At 36.8% G+C, this 24,064-nt stretch overlaps 1 protein-coding gene across 3 annotated transcripts in view; it reads right to left on the bottom strand.

Annotated features, from left to right (window-relative positions):
* The window catches only part of SATB2 (SATB homeobox 2), a 251,593-nt gene that overhangs the window by 48,174 nt on the left and 179,355 nt on the right, over positions 1-24,064 (bottom strand). For all 3 annotated transcript variants that reach the window (XM_032229135.1, XM_032229143.1, XM_032229151.1), the window contains exons 6-7: positions 20,529-20,631; positions 13,874-14,346 (exon numbers count right to left, since the gene is read on the bottom strand). In XM_032229135.1, coding sequence (XP_032085026.1) covers positions 13,874-14,346; positions 20,529-20,631 — 576 coding nt within the window. The remainder of the gene's footprint in view (positions 1-13,873; positions 14,347-20,528; positions 20,632-24,064) is intronic.

The raw sequence follows: 24,064 nt of genomic DNA, 5'->3' as shown, positions 1-24,064 counted from the left end.
AAAACTATTGTTATGTGTTTCTGCTAAGAGGTAAAGACAGTAATCTGTGTATTGTAACATTGCCCATGGTATCACCTAGGGCAGGGGTGTAAAACTCGATTTCATTGAGGGCCGCATCAGGGTTCTGTTTGACCTCGGGGGGCGGGGTGGGCTTTGTTAGGGTGGGCATGGCCAGCTTGATGTCACTTATGTCAGGAGTGTCTGTGGTGGCCTAAGCACTCTGCCAGGGAAAACGGGCTCCAGAGCTCAATTTTCAGCTTCAATGGCCTCCTGCCGCCCTCTGCCAATGAAAACAGAACTCGAGGGGGGGGCTGCATGTGGCCTCCTTGAGCTCTGTTTTCACTGGCAGAGGGCAGCAGGAGGTCATCGCAGCTGAAAATGGAGCCTGGGAGGGCCACATGTGGCCCTCGCAAGCTCCATTTTTGCTGCCAGAGGCACTGTGGGCCAGTTCTTTGCTGTTTCTCAGATGGCCCCACAGGCCAAATCTAAGTGCCCCATGAGCCGGATCTGGCCCCCAGACGTTGAATTTGACATCCCTGACCTAAGGCATCTGGCATCCATAAATCCAAAGTTTACTTTACAATCTTCCTTCTGCAAGACCTAACTTGGAAAACATGTTAAAAACAGATAATTCAGATATACTTGGAAAGTATTATCATATCAGTTTCCTATGTTAAAAGACTCTTAAAAAGTGTGCTAATTTCTTACATATGATGAACAAGTTTGAAAAGTATTAATAATAAGAACACAAAAACTTTACTGGTTGGGCGATGACTGGGCCTACTCCAGCGCCTTATTTCTTACCAATCAGAAATGTTGGTAATGAACAAATAAAATAACATATAAAGGCAAAGTAAATGTAAAGGTTCCCCCGTACATGCATGCTAGTCATTTCCGGCTTTAGGGGCGGTGCTCATATCTGTTTCTAAGCTGAAGAGCCAGCGCCGTCTGAAGACGTCTCCAGGGTCATGTGGCCAGCATGTCTAAATGCCGAAGGCTCATGGAGCGTTGTTACCTTCCCACCAAAGTGATCCCTATTTTTCTACTTGCATTTTTACATGCTTTCGAAATGCTAGGTTGGCAGAAGCTTGGGACAACTAATGGGAGCTCCCTCCGTTACGCGGTACTAGGGATTCGCACCGCTGAACTGCCAACCTTCTGATCGACAAGCTCAGCATCTTAGCCACTGAGCCACCGCATCCCTAACGTATCAAGGTAGTAGCCCCTTAATACTGTTGCAACTACCATTTCTCGAATATAAAAAGATCATTAATCAGATTTCTTTGATTCTTTCTTTCAGTTGTTGTGAGCTGAATGATAACGTACAATACAGAGTGCAACTATTTCATTTCATTTTGGTCTAACATCCAGTAGTATGGAAGCCTACTGACTGGGTAATTTTTAATGTTTCCTTTCAGTAAATAAACATGTATAATAACAAACTGAAATCCTGTAGAGATCACTATGTTGACTGTACTTACCATTATCTTCTAGTCTTTGACTTATGATCAAAATTGAGACTGGAAATTCCATTGCTAAGTGATACAGTTGTAAAACACAACAGCATGTGACTGCACCATTTAGTGATGGCAATACCAGCATTCCCCATTTCCCTATTAACTTAACTGCCTCTCCACAGCAGGGACAGAATCAAACAGGGTGTGTGGGAATCGGCAAGATATAGCAATAGCAATAGCAGTTAGACTTATATACCACTTCATAGGGCTTTCAGCCCTCTCTAAGCGGTTTACAGAGTCAGCATATTGCCCCCACAACAATCCGGGTCCTCATTTTACCCACCTCGGAAGGATGGAAGTCTGAGTCAACCCTGAGCCGGTGAGATTTGAACAGCCGAACTGCAGAACTGCAGTCAGCTGAAGTAGCCTGCAGTGCTGCATTTAACCACTGCGCCACCTTTAGATATCTAAATGACCTGATCTCTCTAAAACAAAGAATAGCTTTCTTCAGAGCCAGATTTAACATTCTTCCTTCAGCACTCCTCCAGGGCAGGTATAAGAGAACACCTATAGCAGAACGCGTTTGTATATGTGGTAAAGGAGAAGTGGAAGATAATTCACATGTATTATTACACTGTGAGCTATACAGAGTTTGTAGGTCTGTATATATTCTCCCCTTATTAGAGAGATTGCCAGGGAGGGCAGACAATTTTTATCTAGGCTTTCTCCTCCAGGACACTAACCCGGTTACCACGTATGCAGTGGCAAAGTTCTGTGCTGCTGCAATGTCCATAAGAAAAAAATTGGCTATAGTATAGTACTATCTTGTACCAATTATCTGGACATACCTTTAACAATCTTTGGACCATTATGTTATTATCCACTTTTAATGTAAATACTTTTAATTATATTTTAATGTTAGTATTTTTAATATAGTGTAAAGACAAATGTATATTGCTGGTCTTTGACCGTAATAAAGATCTTACTTACTTACTAACTGACAATAACAATTCATTAAGCAAGTAACCTTTCCAAGCCAAGTTACCTGGTCTTGGTCTCTCCCAGTCCCAAGCCTTAGTAAGGAAAGAGACTGCTTCCAACTTCCCCTACTCACAGCACAAAGAGGATTTTGGCACTGATGCTTAGAAGCTGCTTTTCATTTTTTTTCCAGCACAAAGGGGCTTTTATAGCGATAGCAATAGCAGTTAGACTTATATACCGCTTCATAGGGCTTTCAGCCCTCTCTAAGCGGTTTTACAGAGTCAGCATATCGCCCCCACAGTCTGGGTCCTCATTTCACCCACCTCGGAAGGATGGAAGGCTGAGTCAACCTTTGAGCCGGTGAGATTTGAACCGCTGAACTGCACATAACAGTCAGCTGAAGTGGCCTGCAGTACTGCACCCTAACCACTGCGCCACCTCGGCTCTTTTGGTACTGTGGCTCTGGGATGGCTTTTGGGGAGGGGGCGAGTAAAGTCTGAAGCTCAGCCCCAGCTTAGCCCAGGGAGGATCCATTTCCTTATGAAGTATTAAGTGAAGCCACAATACTGAAATACCAGTGTAAAACTAATGAAGATGGTCATAATCTTATTGGAGCCAAATACTACTCTAAGCCCAGGGATGGGTTTCTCGCCCCGTTCCAACCGGTTCGGTTGGAACGGGGCTGGTGGCGTCCTCGTGCACGCGCGCGGTGCACGCATGCGTACTAGTGTCTGTGCGATGCTCCAAGTACTCCTGGAGGATCGTGCAGGCGCTATATGAGTCCTGCGCATGCGTGGAAGCGCAGAACACGTCAAAACCGGGTATGGACCACGGGCCGGCGGGTGGGCCCTTCGCCGTTCCCGGAAGTTACTTACTTTCGGGTTCGCCGACCAACCGGTTCGCAGGGACCGCCGCGAACCGGTTGAAACCCACCCCTGTCTAAGCCTATGGAAAACAGTTCAGTCTTATCAGTACGGTTATGTAAAACCTGACTTTTGAAGCAATCTGAGCAGAATGGGTTATATGCACATACACTCCTCACTATGCTAAGCTATCAAGGGAACAGGGCTTCAAATATCAGGTTCAAATACAATACAAAAAGTGAGGAGAAAGCTTGCAGCACACCACTGAAAATGGTAAAAAGTAGGTGGCAATGAAATGTGAAAAGTCTGTTCATAAGAAAATGCCTCGGGATGGAAATCTATTACAATGCAGTTCTGAATAGACTGCTCTGACAGACTCTGCTGATAATAAATGACAGAGTGATAACAAAGTCAATAAAACAAAGTATTACGAGAGCCCTCGTTTATATTCATATAGCTCCGAGTTGGTATACACCAAAATGAATCAACAATCAGCATTATGAAATAAAAATAAAAATAAAGTGATACTAAATAATCTGTTCATCTTTTTCTCACCTGCAACAAATTAGGCTTTCAATATGCAAAGCATCTTCTTCAAGAAAAACAAATGATCATGATTTCATTTAATTGTAATTTAATGAGGCATGATTTATTCTTAAAGTGATATATACCAGGTGCATGGCAAAGAAACCAGTCCAGCCAGACTAACTGTAGCATTACTGTTTTTAGGAAATGCCTGAAGTTAGCTAAAGATTGTGTTCATGTCTGTAATATTCTGCCAAAGGGTAGAAACAGAGAATGGAAACCCACATTTGCTTTAGAATCCCATAGGATATACACCATATTTATCACATTTTTAAAACTGGCTCTCTGTGATGATAATCTATGAATTTTGGAGCTCCAATTATGGATGCTGTAATCTATATCTCAGATTACAGTATCATAATTCATGGAAGTTAAGCATTCACAACTGGGCGTTAGTGCATAGCCTGAAATTCCGGGTTAAAGAAGACCTATATATATAAATGAATTTTTACTTATCAAATATTTGTCTTTGCTCACTGAGGGAAAAAAATAATTTACATTTGTAAATTGGTTGTTTGAATAGGAATCATTTTCCAACTTCAACAACAGTATTTCAAAGGAGACTTTTACAAGATGATTATAAAAACAAACAGAAAAAAGTACACTACTTAATACAGAATGTGACTGTAAATAAAGCAGTTAACATTAGGTATCTCATGAATCAATTTACCCTCGAGAGTTCTATTAACTACTGGGATTTTTCTCTGAAATCATACCTCAGTTAAAAATAGGAGGCAATCTGTGCAAATTCTGTACTGACGAAGTACTGAAGTTTACAGGTGATACAACAGACATTGGTCTCATTCGAGATGGTGAAGAGTCTGGATCAGTTCGCACCTATTCGGTAGAACCGGTTCGTCAAATCTACCGAACCGGTTAGAAGAGGTTCCACCAATGGACCCGGAAAGCAGGCCACACCTACAGAAGAGGTTCCAAAATTTTATGAAACCCAGCACTCACACACAAACACACACACACACAGAGAGACTGACAGACAGACAGACAGACAGACAGACTGACACAGAGAGAGAGAGAAAGAAAAAGAAAGGAAGAAACAAATAAATAAAAAAAGAAAAAAGAAAGAAAGAGTGAGAGATGAAAGAAAAAAAGAAAAAAGGGACAGAGAGACAAAAGGAAGGAAAGAGAGAGAGAGAGAGAGAGAGAAAAAACACATGGGCGGCAAGCCACTCCCACCAGGTCAGATGGCCGGCAAGCCACTCCCACAAAGGAGGCCACACCCACAGAGTAGGTTCCAAAACTTTTTGAAACCCACCACTGGTCTGGATACAGAGGAGAGATTGAACAACTGGCCCTGTGGTGCAGCCAGAACAATCTGAAACAGAACATGCTCAAAACTTTAGAGATGAAAGTGGATTTTAGAGGAGCCCTCTATTCTACCACCTCTTACTAGATTAGACAACACAGGATCAACAGTAGAGTCTTTCAAATGTTGGGATGCTAGGATTTGAAATTGACTCCTAACATTAGAACCATCATTAAAAAGGCACAACAAAGAATGCTCTTCCTGTTTCAACTCAGCAAATTCAGACTGCCCCAGGAACGGTTGATACAGTTTTACGGAGGAATTTTTGAGTCTATCATTTGTACTTCTAGAACTGTCTGGTTTGGTACAGCAACCAAACAGGACAGGTACAGACTTCAACAGATTAGGACTGCAGAAAAAACTATTGCAACCAGCCTCCTTTCATTAAGAACCATGGATCAGAAAGAGGGCTGAGAAAATATCTACAGACCCCTCGCATCCTGGGCATAAATTGTTTCAACTCCTCCCTTTAGCATGCAGCTACAGGGCATTGCATGTCAAAACAACTAAACACAGAAACAGTTTTTTTCCTTGTGCCATCACTCTGCTGAACACCTAATTCCCACAGTACTTTCTTATGTCTAAGTATAGTTACCCATGTAGTATGGCTGTATTATTATTATTATTATTATCTTTCTCATCTGTTCCACTATCTTCTCTTGCTGATATCATTATTATGATTATTATTACTTTGTTATTACGGTTATTATTATTTTGTCATTTGGCATTTACAATGAGAGCTTATACACCGGAGACAAATTCCTTGTGCGTCTAATCACACTTGGCCAAATAAAGTAATTCTATTCTATTCTATTCCATTCCATTCCATTCCATTCCATTGTTTCTTTTTTTTAAAAAAATCTGCAGCCTGGAATTCCTAATGAGTGCATTTTATAGATGAGTTATTATTTGTTATTGATAACAAACACTCTAGATTCTTATTTATGATTTAGTATAAAAACACTCAAAATGTTACAGTAATAAATTCTGGCAGTCAATAGAACAAACAGTGACAATTGTTTTGGTTTATTTTACTATGTGCATACAATATCTAAAGGGTCACAATCGTATGTATAAAACCAACAACACACATCAGCTTCTGCAACCGAGTGCTCTCCAGAGATTTCAGGACAACAACATGCTAGATAGCATTTTTTAAGAGATATATTTCCAATAAATCTGAAGGGCAATTACTTTGGAATTTTACAAACATGCAATATTTTTTTATAATTGTTCTTTGCATGCAAGGTCACTCTTTAAACATATCAGGACTATGCAATATAATGTGTCCCATTATACAAATATAGAATGCACCTTGAGAGGCCTTACTTCCTAATTAATGCAAAACTTACAAGAAGGAAATACTTTTTACTGAAAACATTGTAATTTATAATAAAACACAAAATTATCTTTTAAATTCCAGTATATTAGGAGTTAAAACTAAAAAACCAAAAAGACTACCTTGGTTATTTTAGTTTTTCTATGCTTCTTAGCTCCCAGAAAACACTGTGATATTTTATAGGGATTTAAACGAGTTCAACATGTTGAATACAATAAAGATGTTATTATATTATGCAGTGTTATTTTTCACAACAGAAACAGTAAGGCTGCAATTCTGTATACATCTCCCTGGGAGAACATTCCAATAAAGTAAGCGGAGATTACTGCATAAGCATGCATAAAACTACAGTATTAATAATGGTTTCTGATCTTCTATAAACAGATCTGTAACTTTTATGAAATTATTCTGGGTGCACTTGTATGCCTATAGTTTAGATAATTATGTTTCATAACATGCCATTTCAATGTGGTATTATTTTAAATTTTAATTATCGTATATTGGTATGAGATAGAACCTAAAAACTAATTTAACTAATGCTTAACGTATGTATCTCTCCTGAGAAACCTGCTTAGGCTTGAAATGACAGTATTCAAGCTGATTTAAATAAAATGTATATAATGTGTAATGATAGAAATTCAATTTTTAATATTAAAATGAAATGTTTTAGTCCTCAAAGAAAATGCTGCTATTACATTAGTTTAATAAACTTTCTTTTTTAGGCTGTTAATTTTTAGAAAAGGAAATAATTGCTTATATGACAGAGGGGAATTGTGAAGAAAATGCAAGAGTAAACCACAACTCCAATCACTACACTATATTTAATTCATCTCTGGTGGGTTTTCTGAAGAACACCAGAAAAGAACATACAAACTCTATCTAGAAATCATGCTAAGCTTTTCTTAATCTTAATCAATCTAGCCATGTTTTATTGTTTTGGAATGTATTCTACAGTTTATTGTGATGGAAACAAATCTAGATTTCCTTAGGCTTATTTGTGTATTTGCTGATTTAAATAATTTATAAGCTGCCTTATAAATTGCAAATTGTGCTTTGGCCAGTGTACATACAGTAGACATTCAATTATATTTAACTCAATGCCAACAGATGACCCTAGAGGCTTCACCACTACAAATACTAACTAGAACCAGTTTAGAGCAAGGAAGTACGCCACTACAATTCTGTGTTTCTGTCACTAGAAGGATACCATGGTTGATGGAATCAAAGACTGCTGAGAGACCAAGGGGGCCAAAATGGAAGCAGTCGCCCATCCAGAGCCCATCCAAAAGTGTAACCAATGCTGTTTCATTCCTACATCCCAGTTTGAAACCAGACTGAAATAGATTTAAGGAATCTATTTCCTGCAGAACCTTTTGAAGGTGCAATCTTCCCTCCTCCAACATAACCATGAAATCAAAGCACCTCCTCCTATTTTTTTATAAACTGTTGTAAAAATCCTTAGTATTGCAAGAATATTGTCTTGTGTGCCAATCTGATTTGAAAAACCAATAACTAGGAGTGGGACCTATAGTGGATGGTGGTGAATAAAGTTGTCTTCTGGTTAGTGGCTGCTTTTCTGGCAAGTCCTGTTTAATATGGCAGTCATGCTATGAAAGCAGCTGCAACTTTTTTTCTCTCTCAATATTCCAAATGTGTTCAACATTTCCCAAAAAAGTCCCTGCACTTGTTTAGAATTTTAACTTCAATTATTTTCACCTGACGCTATGAATTTTCATCCCATATAATCTTTTGTCTTATTGAAAGGATTACCATTGTGTGTGTGTGTCTGTGTCTGTATGTAAGAAGTGAAAATCCAGGAGAAATGCCCCATTCCCCCCCACCTGATACTTTGTGATGGATAAAAGGCAGAGTGTACAAATCCCAAATTTTCATCAAATTCATTTCACCTCAGCTGTAAAATCTAAGTGTAATTCCTCCAGAAACTTTAGAAAACATTTCTGCCAAAAATTTCTACAGAAGCAAAATATGGAAATAGGCAGGAGTATAATTTTTTAGATATATATACACATACTAATGGAAGTAAACATAACTTTAAAAAAAATCTCACAGGGCTATTGCATACGGATAAACAGAGGGAAGCCCTATGTATGCCTTCTTAAGCTCCAGTACAAAAGGTGGGATATAAGCAGGGGTGGGATTGAAAAATGTCAGCAACCAGTTCTCTGCCCAGTTGCTGGGTGGGCGTGGACATGGTGGGTGTGGCCTACTCAGCCTCATTTTTACCCTCCCCAGGCTCCAGAGGCTTACCTTGAGGCTCAGGAGGCCCTCTGGAGGCCCTCTGGAGGCCAGAAACAGGCCAATTTTTTGCCTCCCCCCCACAGGGTTCAGAGGCTTTCCCCAAGCCTCCGGGAGGGCAAAAAAGGTATCTCCTGGGCTCTGGAGGCCAGAAACAGGCCCATTTTTGGACTTCCGGTACTTCCAATAGACCCAGTTTTTGCCCTCCCCAGGCTTTCCCTGAGCCCCCAGGAGGGTGAAAATGACCCCCCCGGGCTCCGGAGGCCCTCCGGAGGTCGGAAACAGGGCCATTTTTGGACTTCTGGTAGGCCTGTTTTTCATCCTCCCCAGGCTGTGGAGCCTTCAGAAGGGTGAAAACTGCCTCCCCGGGCTCCGGAGGCCCTTTGGAGACCAGAAACAGGCTCGTTTTGGACTTCCGGGAGGCCCAGTTTTTTGTCCTCCCAGAGCCCCCGTGCAGGCCCTGCACTTACCTGGCATGATAGACAGGCTGTGTGGAGACTCCTGGGAAGGTGGGATAGGTAGGGCCAGCTGGTCCTTTCAACAACTGGTTCAGTGAACTGGATGCAAAATTAACATCCCGTTCGCCCAAACTGGTGCAAACTGGCTGAATCCCACCCCTGGACATAAATCTAATGAATTAACATAAATATATACAGGTAAACCTCAACTTAGGACCAAAATTGAGCCTGGCATTTCTGTTGTTAAGTGAGACACTTTTTAAGTGAATTTTGCCCCATTTTAAGACCTTTCTTGCTACAGTTGTTAAGTGAATCACTGCAGTCGATAAGTTAGTAACCCAGTTATTAAGTCTATCTAGCTTTCCCATTGACTTTGCTTGTCAGAAGGTTGCAAAAGGTGATCACGTGACCTTGGGACGCAGCAACGGTCATAAATGTGAACCAGTTACCAAGCATCTGAGTTTTGATCACATGATCATGGGGATGCTGCAAAGGTTGTATAACTCTGAAAAATGGTCCTAAGTCACATTTTTCAATGTCATTTGAACCATCACTAATTGAACTAATTACACTAATTGTAAGTCGAGGACTACCTGTATAATAGAAAAGCTAATTTAAAAAGAAAAGGCATAGGGCCGTGATGGCAAACCTATGGCACGCATAGAAAGAAAGCTTCTAAAGCCTGGGGAGGGCAAAAAACAGACCCAGCGAGCCAACTGCAAGTTCATCCCGAACTTCCAGAGGCTTTTGTGAAGCCTGGGGAGGGCAAAAAATGAGAAAAAATGGGGCAACCGGAAGTTTGGGCCTCTGGGGGGCGGGAGAGGCTGTTTTCACCCTCCCCAGGCTTCAGGAAAGCCTCCGGAGCCTAGGGAGGGCGAAAAACTGGCCCAGTCGGCCAACGGGAAGTTCAGAAATGATGCATTTCTGACTTTCAGAGGGCCTCCTAGTTAAACTAGGCTAGAAATTTTCCCTTTCTGCTCTTTTTACTTTTCCCCCCTTCCCTTGAGTATATGAGGCAGAGGATACAAAATAGAGGATGAAAGCTTTATGGTTGGGTAATGAGTACGTGTATCATTACAGAAAGAAAAAAGAACACTTTTACCCATTTTGGGAAACACTTTCTGAAGTGGTGCCAGCAGATCATTGTCGTTTTTCAAAACAAAACAGCAGGAAGAAATAGTGGGTCAAACACAGTCACTTCCTGTTTAACTGCATCCCAAATAGTGGGACTCTGGTACAGGGTATGTCCTTATACTTGGATATTAATAGAATGTATCGACTATATTATTCAAGCATAGCCAACAGGTTCTTTGCAGTTGTATTCCAAGTTGGCTTTATTTTATAAAATCACAATGCTTATTATTTGTAATGTATTTTGGAAGAGGGAATACTGTTGGATTCTTTGAATGCTTTGAATCCTTTTCATCATTTATTATGAAAATTCAGATTTTTATTTAGACATTTTTTCTTTCTCTCTCCCTTCCTCTCTTCCATAACTTGCTAGGATAATTTTTCCCCAAGTTTTTGTAAATCTCTGAAATGTAATTTCAGAAAGAGGTATTACTTAATCATTAGCCACAATAATTTTGAAAGGAACATTTTCTTTTAAAGGGATTCATTACACCCATAATAACATATTGGTTCTATGATTCCACACTAAAAATATTATATATGAGGCCTAAGCTTCTGTGGCAAAGACAAAAAATGTTTCAAATAGCTGAGTAGTTCAGTCACTTATCAAGGAAAAGAGTTCTTCAAATCAAATATTAAAGAACAATATGCTTTATGTTGAAAAATATGTCTATACAGATTTAGAAACTAAAACATATAAGGACTAATTTAATGACAATATTATAAGATCTACAAATGTAACTGCTTATCTGTTGGGTCAACTTCAAAATATGTCATTGTCTACATTTTATCTACATTTATTATATTGGCTTTATAGAGGGTGAAATAGAACAATATCTATATACACACAGAGATGCATGATCCAAGCGGATGAATACTTTTTCAAACTAAAAACAACATAAACAAGGCTACACTTATGTATTCTGCTGTTAATTTTTACTGATACTCTCAGCTTGAAAATATAATCATGTTGATTAAAAGGGACATTTGTTTTACTAGATACAGCCATCTTCTAATTGGAGAAATGAAGTATTGAAAATATGCTGCTAGTTTATTTAATTGCCATACAATATGAAATTTCCAATGTAACAGTGTCCCAAAAATTCATTGTGAATTGCAGTACAGGATGAAATCTCCACCTTTGCTTCATTACTTTACTCTTATAATGGTCTGAGCTTCAAGAAAGAAGTTATGGTGTATTTTGTGAAGCTGAATTTCATGTTCAATTGTGTTCCATTAATGCCAAAAGTGATATATCCATATATCAGAACAGAACTATGCATTTCATGAGCAAACCTAAAGAAACTTCCCACGCCCTTTCCTTGGAAAAATGTTGAAAGAGAAATGAAATGAAAGTACATCAAACTGTTTTCACATAAACACTTAAATCATTTCCTGTCTGACCACTCTGCTCCACACTGGTCTCCTTGTTTCCTTCTCATGTTCAGACAATACTTCCTGGCATCTACCATTACCAAACAAAAGGTACTGTAGAACTCTTCATCATTTCCCTTTACAAAAAAATTTTGAGGAAAGAAAAAAAAATGAAAAAAGGTGGGAAATGCAGGAAGACTACAAAAAGAAGACAGTGATATCTCCCCTCTTCACCACCACCACCCCGCCCCAGCCTTGGTAAGCTCCCTTGTTATAGTCAGGGCAATGATCGAATAACAGCTTCATCTGAAAAAATACATAATCCCATGCACATTTTAATTATTAAATTATTATGTATAATAATTACAGAAAATATTTAAAACATTCAACCATGACAAAATAATTCAACATGAAATAAGAAGTTCCCAAGGCCAAATTAAGTTCCGAAATCATGATACTAAAAGGAGAGGATTTCAGCCATTTAATTTTTTTTCTAATTTTCAGGTTTTATGGAATTAATTCATCATCAATGAGTATATGAGTATTATGGCACTTATATGCACCATAATGGTAATACCATCTGGAAATTAACATACCGTATATACTCGAGTATAGGCCGACCCGAATATAAACCGAGGCACCTAATTTTACCACAAAAAACTGGAAAAGTTATTGACTCGAGTATAAGCCTAGGGTGGGAAATGCAGCAGCTACCGGTAATGATGTCCCGTGCAGCCGCGGGAGCGATGTCCCGCCTCCTATGACACACGGCACAGTGATTCCTATCATTGGATCACTGTACCAGAGGAGGTGGGACATCGCTATGTGGCTGCTTGCCATAACAAGGAGGAGGTGGGACATCGTTGCAGAGCGGCAGGAGGGGGAGGAAGGGGAATCGTAAGACAGCCCTGCATTACATTAGAACGTGAGGAGGGGGAATGGTGCAGTGCGCGCTGCGTGGCAAACTGACACAGAGGGAGGGGAAACTCACAGGGGCGCCGGGCCATTCACGAGCGTCACCCAGCGGCATGGCCCCGCCCCTTTTTCTCCTCCATTTCGGGCAAATTTTTCACTGACTCGAGTATAAGCCGAGGCGGCTTTTTTCAGCCCAAAAAGTGGGCTGAAAAACTCGGCTTATACTTGAGTATATACAGTATATGGTTCTCAGTTCAGTTCAGTTTACTTTATTGATTAGCCCTTGGGCCATATCAAAGTGCAGAGTTCCAGACACAAATTATTACTAAAATCTGATAAAAACAATTTAAAATGGAATTGCTTCTTCTTATTGTCTATGTGGCAAACAATGTTACTGGCTCCCCAAAATGCTTCATAATTAAAAAGGTACTGCTGAGAAAGTAATCACAAAGGATTTGTAGTTCTTGCAATATTGTTTTAAAAATCCAAAGTTAAATATGCTTCTGTGCATAGTCAGAACTAGAAGTAGTAGAAGTAAATTGCAGGATGTAATTTTCCTGCTTGTTTGTTTGCTTCCATCTCAAATATACTCATGCAGACCTCTTTTCATCAAGCAGAAAAAAGGAAAACATTTTGTCTTTAAAACCATTACTAAATGAATAGATCAATAAATTTCAAAGGAAATTTGAAACTATCTAGCCTAAGTAGATAATGCTCAGGTCACCAGTGTCTGATTCTCTAGTTTTAATAAGAATTTAATAGATTAAGTTCAAAAAGGTATTTCTGGGATCGTTGTTTTTCTATCAGTTTCTAAAAGGAGATGAAAGAAAGAAATTTAAACAATCTCCTCCATCTTTCCTCAATCATTTGGATCCAGTTTCTACCGCATAAAAATACAAGTTTTATTTAAAAAATATAAGGACAGAAGGCACTATATCATAGTGTTGTGAAATGTTATACAATAGTTGGGTTTTTTTTGTTAATGCATTGTTTCAATTTTGCAAGGTGGAGTGAAGAAATGCAATAAAATTGCTGAGAACTGTCTTCTTCCTTTACTTTCCTTTTGTTTCATTTCATTTAAAGTAAAAAACCCAATGAGAGAGATTGACTTTTTCATGTGCTTTTTAAAAAGCTTTTTTTAACAGAATAATTGAATAAAATACTTTAGTTAAATAAATAAAATATGATACCTGCGTGCGATTGAAAGCCACTCTTGCAAAGACCGCCTGGGAGACACTGGCCCTTTTCAACTCATCCCTGACTTGCTGGTAGATATCTGGAGATACTTCCACTGATGAATTTGTTGGTTCTGGTTTGACTGTTCTAGGGATAGGTGGATGATTTAGAAACTGTTGATTAATTGCCTGTGGATGCTGATGAGCCAGGAGCCGACTTACTGCAATCTGTTGATTTATCAAATGGGCCATTGCTATTTGCTGCCTTACAAGCTGTGGGCTGAGTTGAGGCGTAAGAAGACCAGGGCTCATGATTGGCTGTAACGTTGGCACTTGGTTTCTGATTGGAGTACTGTGGTGAATTTGACCATGAGGAGATTGTTCATTTGTTTTGCCCAAAGTTGCCAGCTGGTTGATATTCGGTAAGTGCATGGGACGTTGACCAAGAACACAATATTCTGACAGGTTGTCTCTTTCAACTCGTTCCACTGTTAAAATAAATAATAAATATATACTTTCATTTTAATTTGAAATGATATCAAGGATTACAAGTGAACAGATAGAGTTGTATTAAGCTGTTTTCACTTTAATGCCAACTCTATATTGGCACAATACTCTACACTAAATTAAATTAATAATGTTCATCCTTTGTAAATCTGACTTGTAGTAAGGGTTACATGAATTTCAAGAACCCAAGTCCAATATATTGGGTCAGCCTTCCAAACCAAACAACAATTAATTCAAGAACCCAAATCCTTTACATTGGGTCAGCCTTCCAAACCAAGCAACAAATAATTGTGCTAATATTTTATTGTTGCACTGGTAAACTCAAATATTAAGTCCCCAAATATTTACATTCAATTAGGATTTATTTTATTTATTTATTCATTCTTTCATTCAGAAATATGTACATTTATATCCTGCCCTTTCTCCACAAGTTTCAAGTGAGATACGTAGCAATTCTACTTCCAATCTTGGGAGTCAGGTTAGATTGAGAAAAGTGATCAGCTCAAAGTCTTCTATTAGTAACAGCGGATTTGAAGTTGGGTTTACTCGGCTCTACCCTAATATTTTAACTACTGACACATTGCTTATAAATCTCTAAATTTTCTAAATTTCATTGCACAGAAATAATCAAAATATTATATTGTATAATTTGCATGGCCATTTGCATATGCAGGGACCTTTAGTTCTTCTATCCCATAAACTCATGTTGTGTGTTTATCTGTGTGTGTGTAATTATATGCAGGAAAAAAATACATAGCTGATACTGTCTTGTCTTCTTAGTTGCTGTTGATAATATCATCAATTCCCATACCATGTCTTTGTAAACACTTGAAACACTTGAAATCACTTGTATTCTTTCTCCCATGACATATGTACAGCCAAATCACTGCTGTGTAAACATTACGTCCCTTCAGCAGTCCACAGGGTCAAATTCATACTCCCAAATGAGTTATGGGATATACACCTCCTTTTTTTTAGAACTTCAATTCACTACTTCAGTGTACATTCAACTACTGTTTTTAACTGTAAGCCACTCAGAACATTAAAGAGTCAGGCAGACTTGAAATCAAATAAAAAATAAACAAACAAATATTGTAAGAGATTCTCTTAAATAAGCCCTTGATAGCATATACCATTCCTAAGTGGTTACGTAAATCTTAAATGTAGATACCCAGTTTTGAAATATTTATCAATAAAATACTACATAATATTTTAAATATTTTGGCTTCTTTCAACAGCAAATTCAAGAAGCAAACATTTGCATCTATTTATAAATTTTAAGCCATTTAAGCTTTTCATTTATTGTTTTGCTTTATTTTGTTTCATTTTCACTTTGCATACCCTGGTCAACTCAAAACAGGGTATAACAGGACAAAATCATAAACTATGGTTCTTCTTGCCTTCTCCTCCACCACCAATATATTCTTACTTCAAAATAATAATAAGTAGCTATTCAAGTCATAATGGAAAAACTATACCTAAAGGTTTGAAAAATCCTAAATAAATGTGGAATTATTTTTGCCAAGCTTCTATACCGACTGAACTCCTGATATAGTCTATATAATCCTATAAAAATATTAATATTGTTGTTACTAATTAATGCAGAATAGCAGAACCAGGAAAAGCATATATGCATTGCATACTGTATAGCTGTAGCTAGTTTTCATTATATTTGGGGAAAACAAAATTACAATACCATTACGAGCCTCTAGAAGGAGTAGATAAAGATACACAGTATGAGTTATTTTATTTATTATTAAATTTATATGCCGACCCTCTCACTGTCAAGCGACTCTCTAATTACCAGTCTTGACTTCCTAGAACTATTCTAGAGCATGGGAGGTGCTTTTCATGTGGGTAATTTATTTAAAAACTGTGATTATCTTAATTACTTATTTCTTTTCATCAAAACCCACTTAACCCAATTATGAGCAAAGAGGTAATTTCAGAAATCTTATTTCCAGTCAACACTTAACTTCATGTTTAGCTCAACCATCTATCAGTGTTATTTACTGTCTGGTCTCTGACCAGGAAAACTATTTGCACATCTGTGATTTGTGTGCCCAAAAGGGCAGTTCCAATATAGTATTTGGCAGTCATAAAATGCTTCCTAAAATGAATTCCTGCAAATCTGCTGAAAATCTATTTTCAAAATAGTACATATCAGTCAACTAATTCTCCAGTAAATCTTATTACCTAGAGCTCATATGAAGATCACTGTAGCTCCTATACAACTTCTGTTAACTTTTCACATTAATATATTAATTGTTTAGAAAGTAGTTGTAATTTTTAAGAACACAAGATCAAGTTCTGAATCAGCTCAAAGGCCCACCTTATCCAGAATTCTATATCAAAAATGGCCAAGCAGATATCTATAAAAAGCCTACAAACACAATAAGAACATAACAGCCACCCACTAATGGGAACTCAAGAATCAGTTTCCATGACAAATAGAGTTGCCTCATAAAACATTGATCATCAATAATTCAGGATTACAATTAGTTTTTAAGCCTATTAATATTGCCATGGAGAGCCAATTTGATATAGTGGTTAAGATACCAGGCTAGGATCTGGGAGACCATGAGTTCTAGTTCTACCTATGACTAAATTTGCATCTTCTGCAAACTTCCATGGAAGCAAACCCCTCTTTTGAAAGAAATATTGGCAGAATTGATTTTGTCTTCTTTTTTCCGTACCCCAAAGGAATGTATAGCATAAGCTGCATTTCACAGCATTGAATAGAGCCTACTGTATAGAACTTTATAAACAGATCACAATTAGAACTATTACAGTAGAACTATCAGATCTTTGTTTCAAAAATCCAGACAATCACTAAATAAGACCAGTGACAATAAAAGCTCTTTGCTGCTATCTAGTGGTCATCTGGCTTTTTACAGCCCATACCACTTAACTGCTTATTCTATGCAATGGGTCTCATTTACACAAACTTTCAAAGTTATAAAATACAGAAAAGAGAAGAGTGATGCTGTTTGAAATTTCAGAAGGATTTGCTTACAGACTTGGAATTTGTGTGGATGATTACAATGAAATATGCTTTACATTAGCTGTGCCCATAATAAAGATTTTATTTGATTTGAGATAGTGTCATCCTTCATTGAAAATCTTTTCTATAAAATTAATACAAAAACCCTTATATTGTTATATTGTTTTTTCTTCTTTTCTCTTTCATTCTTTTTTTTTACTTTGTTCTTTTTTACTAAAAGAAAGGCAGAACAAAGGATACATAAAATGACTTAAAATAGGTACTATATATAATAAAAAAATTACTGCTGTACAGCAACCAAAGTTACTTTCCGTGAGAGGGGCAACCATATAATTTATTTAAGAAATAATAAAAAATAAATTATAGAAGACGTCAACGTCACGGGTGGGTTCTGGCTGCTGCTACTGCCGGTCCACTCAAGGATGCGCTGTGTGCTTGAGGCGTGCTTGAGGCGCGCATCCGCAGTACTAAAAATACTTCTGTGCCTGCGCAGAAGAAAAAAACAAGATGGTGGCGCCATAGGCGCCAGCGAGAGAACTGGTTCGGGGGCGTGGCAGTCCAAGTTATTACCTATTTGGTAGGAACAGGTAGGAACCCGCCTCTGGTCAACGTGATATGAACTGATAATATATAAACTTTTCACCATCCACATCTAACCATTTGAGTGCCTATCAAGTTAATTAAAAAATACCATTGTGAATATATCTCAGTGAGATACTAAATTTGATCAGCTACATATTAAAAAAAAAGAAATATTTTTCCTGAATTTTGTGTATCCATAAATGGTAGGAAAAAAAATTATGGCACAACTCATATAAGCAAGTTGCAGAGCACATATTGATGGATCTGTATTGATTTCACCCCTCAAAGTCCAGTTTCAATTGGTTTATGGTTGTCAGGCACAAACAACATGCAGAGTTCAAGGTAACTACTTTATTATGCTCTGCCTATAACACAGGAATCACCCCAGTCTTGAAGCCTACTCTTAGGAACAATTAGATAAAACTCCAAGGAAATTGGGTGGGGGAAGGTTGATCCTAGCCCTTTTGCAGTTGCATGGTGACTCCAGGCTAATTCCTCACTTGATCCCTCCTCCTTGGCAGGCTGGGAGTTTCACAAAAATGGTAAAATTGATCTATGTTTTGAATGAAAGCCTAGATAAGTAAGATTTCATATTTAATTTTTTCTATATACACCCCTCTGCCTTGCAAATGTCACTGCTATTATTCTTACTAGGTTTATTATTCATAATTCTTGTAGTCATAATTATTATTACAAAGTTCTATTAATTGCTAAGATAAATCTTCCTTATAAATGTACAATATAAAATTTCAAACACAAATTATGAAAAGGAAAAGGAAATGATAGGAGGATTACAAAGGAGCAAGTAATCCCAAAAATGATACAGTCTATATAATTTTTTTCTAGTACCAATTTTAATGGACTGCAATCAAATTTTAGAAGCTTGTATGCCAATAGATGCAGATCTCACCAATACAAAATGCAAGCCTGAATGATATAAAGACAAAAGTTGATATGAGCTATGCATAATAGCAATGTTGAATATGTAATGGATTCCACAGCTATAACCTGTTTATTTCAAGTGGTCTTTGCATATAACTTCTACATCTGTTGCTAATGATATCAAATATTGATTGTTCAGTTTCTCATATTTGTTTAAACATTAAATATATGTTCTGCAACCTAATGCTTTTTTTTCCTTTCAGAAAGTTTTTAAAATTTTTGCTATGCATTAGTCATATTCACTTTGATCTTTCTGTATGTATAATTATTTTACTGTTTGTTTAGTTCAACAGAACAGGAGGGGAAAGGATTGACCAAAGAGATCTGTATGTGGCAACTTGTAACAAAATCTCATAGCTTATGTTTAGGAAATCATGGTTTTGATTAAGAAGGAACCAGTTAGTTCCCACTGCTTTATTAAAAGAGACATTAGTGGATAAATCAGAAACACATTTCACAGAGCAGATTATGTTCAACTGAAATGCCAATAAAATGATTTTGAAGCTCTTCGTCATTTTCCATTTGCAATATTAAATTAGAATAGCTTTTTTACAATTAGTTTAATGTAACAGAAATTAAGATATATGTGTACAACGGTGGTTGCTTCAACTGGATTGACCTTGAATGATGGCTGATCTTGCTGACCAGATTCATAACTTGACACTTATTTTTAAATCCACAGGAATACACTAAAATAGTTTCTGAAACTAAAACTTTCATCTTACATATAAAGTCAATTCTCATTTATAAATACTATAAATGAAACAATATGAAAACAAAATATAACAAAAGCTCCTGGAGATGATGATGATGATGATAAAGTTGGGTTCTGTTTATTTTTCAGTAAGTACACCTATAGTAATTTTTTCATTGCTGTTTTCCTCCCATTTGTTGTAGCTAAAGAATCAACACTATATGAGCCATGTTAAAGCAGCTTGTGTTTATTTCACAGAGGCTGTAATCTTCCATTGCCCCACATGCATACATATACATGCACACACATTCCCAATGAGTTTTAAATTCAAATTCTAATTAGCAGCATCACATAGTTATCCAGAAAACTCTTTGGGCTTAGATCCTTGACCTCCTAATTCAAATCAAGGTCTTATTCTGCTTTTCTATATTTAACAATTAACTGTACACTTATTTTTTTTAAAAATGGTGAGGGATGGGAGAAAAAGAAAAGCTTTAAAAATTGAATGAAGAAAGGAAGTAGAAAACCATAATTTGATCGAAATACTTGGTGGTTGCAATGGCAATTCTGGGACTACAGGAAGAGCTTTTTAATGTTTGAAGCTGAACATAGTAAGAATGCCCTCCCTTTTTGTCTTACAAGTAACAACGATCCATAAACGGCCTTGAAGCTATTTAGCTCCTTTGATTGTATTTTCACTGAATAAAGCACTTTTGAAATATTCCTTTCTTTACCTTGAGATACAATACTTATAAAAATTGTTGAAGATCATAGAGAAACTGCTTCAACCAAAGAAGATCTTTGTATCTGGAAAAATATTGATGACACTCTATATAAACTAGCCTTTGTAAGCACATCTTGATCATTTTAGAATAACACATTTCAAGTATTCGTGATCCGTTAAAAGGTTTGGCATTGAATGATAATTAAAATCAATTTACCTTTAATTTTCTTGTACTTTTTATACCATCTTCCAAATTCCTGGCACTTAGTAGCTGACACATTTGCATAATACGTGCTATTTACAATGGATGATATCATACTCTGAAACAAGAAAAAAGAGAAATAAATAAATTCTAAATAGAAAATAATCAAAATTCTTCCAAAAGAAAGCAATATTGTTGAAAATATATCATTCATTCATTCTTAAGTGACAAAAACAAACATTAAAATGTATTCATATACAAAAACTATTGGATAGATCCTAAGACTACCTTCATTTTTCCTTTTATATAACTGAAGAAATTTGCTTTCCCTATTAATTTTGTGGCAAATCCATATGTCTACAGTTTATTCCAGTTGTCACTTTAATTTATATTGGGTATTATCGAAAGAATCCGTATGCTTCAAGTATGTTAGAAGTTGTGTCACGTTGGGGAATACAAAGGGTGAGAAGAACTGTGATTTAGGAACCGGATCCTAAAGGTAAGATTAGATACTATAGCATGTATAATCCAAATAATAGTTTTCAGATGTTTCTATTCTGCTTCCAACTGCAACAGGGACCACACAGCCAGGAATCTGGGAATATCTGTGCTACTTGCTACAGAACAACAGCTAAGCAAATACATTAAATAGGTAATATTTATAGAAACATGTCTTTAATCTTTTTGTGAGAATCCATATAGGAAACAAATTGTTATACTATTCTGAGCAGAAGAAACTAAAAATATTGCATGTCAAATTAAGCAGATCTATCTGAAAACTTATATTTAAGGGTTGTACTTTTATTTTTAACCCCTGAAATTAGACATTAGAATCTTTTTATCATCGAGCACAGAGTTTGAATTAAATTGCACAGGATGTATTATGATAAATAGAACTCTTCTTTTTGCTGCTGCAAAAAGTGTATTCAGTGTATTTTTTATTATCTAAATTATTCCTTATTCTTTATAGAGTCTAGTTTCAGAAGGTAATGTATGCATTTTGGAGTAGGAAAGAGCATGCACAAAAAGGTTAGCAAAACAAGTAGTTTAAAAGATTTAGTATCATATAAATATGCTATGAAAGTTCTGAAATTGAAGAACTGCAAAAAGCATCGGAGGGATGGGAAATCCCCAACTGTTCTTGCTTCTTGGGCTTATAGTCATTTTTAGTCATTTTTAATTAAATTTCACAAATCAAGAGAAATAACAGTTTGGGGTTATTTGGATTTGATTATTTATGTAGTATACTCTAACCTGTTTCCTAACCTGCATCTCCACTAAGCTTAAGTAATACAAGAGCATGAAGAGAAATGCCTGACTTCTGTTCTCATGTACCATGGTCCTGATTCAAGTATTCATTTGTAAAAAAATAAAAAAGATATTGAGATTTCCAGCCACTTCTCACTTATTTACCCTTAGAACAAGTTGAAATGGCACCTTTTAAATGTTTTTTGAATAGAATAGAACAGAACAGAAAAGAATAGAATAGAATTCTTTATTGGCCAAATATGATTGGACACGCAAGGAATTTGTCTTCAGTGAATAAGCTCTTAGTGTACATAAAAATATACATTCATCAAGAATCATAAGATACAACACTTAGTGATAGTCAGAAGGTACTAAATAAGCAATCCAAATCATACTAGGAACGAAATATAACAATATAATCGTACAGATACAAGCAACAAGGTTAAAGTCATAAGTAGAAGGAGATAGGTAATAGGAAGGATGAGAAGAATAATAGTAATATAGTCTTAGTAAATCGTTTGACAGTGTTGTGGGAATTAATAGTTAAGTACAGTGATAGCATGCAGGGGGAAACTGTCCTTGTATCTCGTTGTTCTAGTTTGCAAATGGGTTTTATCCAGACTTAAGTAGGAGATGACCAGGTTGAGCCACAGAGAGAAGTCAAACACATCATCAGTCTCAAGTCCCTTTGTGCCCACAGGAGATCTAAGTCCAGTCCACCATTGATTCTTAGAGGCCGCCAAATTTGCTTTAACCATTAGTGGTTCAGATTCTTGTAGGGAGCTTAAGCTTGCAATAAACCTTTATATTCATTTGAACTGCCTGGATTTCTTGATTTCCTTGATGCTCGGCACAACTGTGAACACTCTCCATTACTCTTTACAGAGTAAAGAAAAAAAAATATTTACTCCATCCTGCATTTTACCATCTTCCAAGGAGCATTTCTGCAGCCATAGAGTGTGATCACAATAACTTAGTTTATTGTTTCTTTAGCTCTCTACTCTGAAATCTTGATGGTATTCAAGGATTCCAAAAATACTGTAACATAATTGTTGCACATTTAGCCAGGGAATCAAACCTATCTAGAGTTAAAAGTGAGAAAGACTGAGTCTTTATGCATAGCAGAGGATATAAATGGAAAAATATTCAGTTTATAACTAATGTTTATAACTGGTGGTAAAATGCCCTATATCATTTCTAAACTATGTCAAATTTAAGATTTCCCAGTAATAACATGAGGTAGGGTTTTCTAAAACTGTGACATGTTCACAAACTCATCCAAGCTCGTATAATAAATATAGACGTGGGGGGGGGTGGAATTGTGCCTGCTGACCCCGTTATTTATGGTACACACATTAACAGGATTTGGAGAAAAAGAGAATGGAAGAGAAGAAGAGTGTGCAAAGCTGGAGAAAGAAAGCATAATTACATTTCTTGAAAAGACAGTATGCATTTGATAGAGCAATCAAAAGGTGCCCATTCTAAACTGCTATTAGAATCTGTCTAAAGATATACTATATTCTATATACCATTTTTTTCCAGGCACTCATTTTGCACTTTAGTCCTCTTCCCATAAATAAAAAACAATATGGACCAACTGAGGATGCTCAAGGTTTTAAGGGTTGCTATGTCTGTCTTAAGCTTCTGCAAGGCTTAATGGACCCATTTCACTCCTTCAGTTCCTCCAAATCACAAATTAACATGAACAGAAACCCCTTACATTCAAAATTGCGGCATGGGAGAGTGCTGACTCTTGCCACACAGTTTACAAGTTGCCAACTCCTAACTTGACCAAGAGCATGGAACTTAAGTATTATCCAGGGATTGCTGAACTACAATTCCCAGCAGTCCTGAAGGCATGGTCAGTGCTGAGAGTTAATGATAGTTGTAGTTCAATAGTATCTAGACAAGCATTTTATCAGTTTCAGTTTCATAAATTTCACTTCTGAAAATTTAAACAAGAATCCTGCTAATTTGCCCATACATTAGACTGAAAATCTGCCTAACTGGAGTAAAGTGGAAAAGTGGACTTTCCTGTGACCAAAACAATTATTTTCATTATTTATTGGTAAGCTATAATGGCTATGATGTTTGACTACAAGGTTAGCACTGTCACTATAACCTCATTATATAATGAGGCCATGATTCCATCAGACACTATCGTTATCTCACTGATTTTTATATTCATTTGTTTCCTATCTATTCTCCACTGTCAAGACTTAATCATTTCAGAGTGAACTTGAAATACAACATAATAACAGTGACATAAATATTTGTTATCCTATCTTCCTCTTTTCCCAGAT

Source organism: Thamnophis elegans, chromosome 1 (assembly GCF_009769535.1).
Source record: "Thamnophis elegans isolate rThaEle1 chromosome 1, rThaEle1.pri, whole genome shotgun sequence".
Classification (NCBI taxonomy): domain Eukaryota; kingdom Metazoa; phylum Chordata; class Lepidosauria; order Squamata; family Colubridae; genus Thamnophis; species Thamnophis elegans.
Note: the sequence above shows the minus strand (reverse complement) of the source record. Positions and strands in the feature narration are given on the sequence as shown.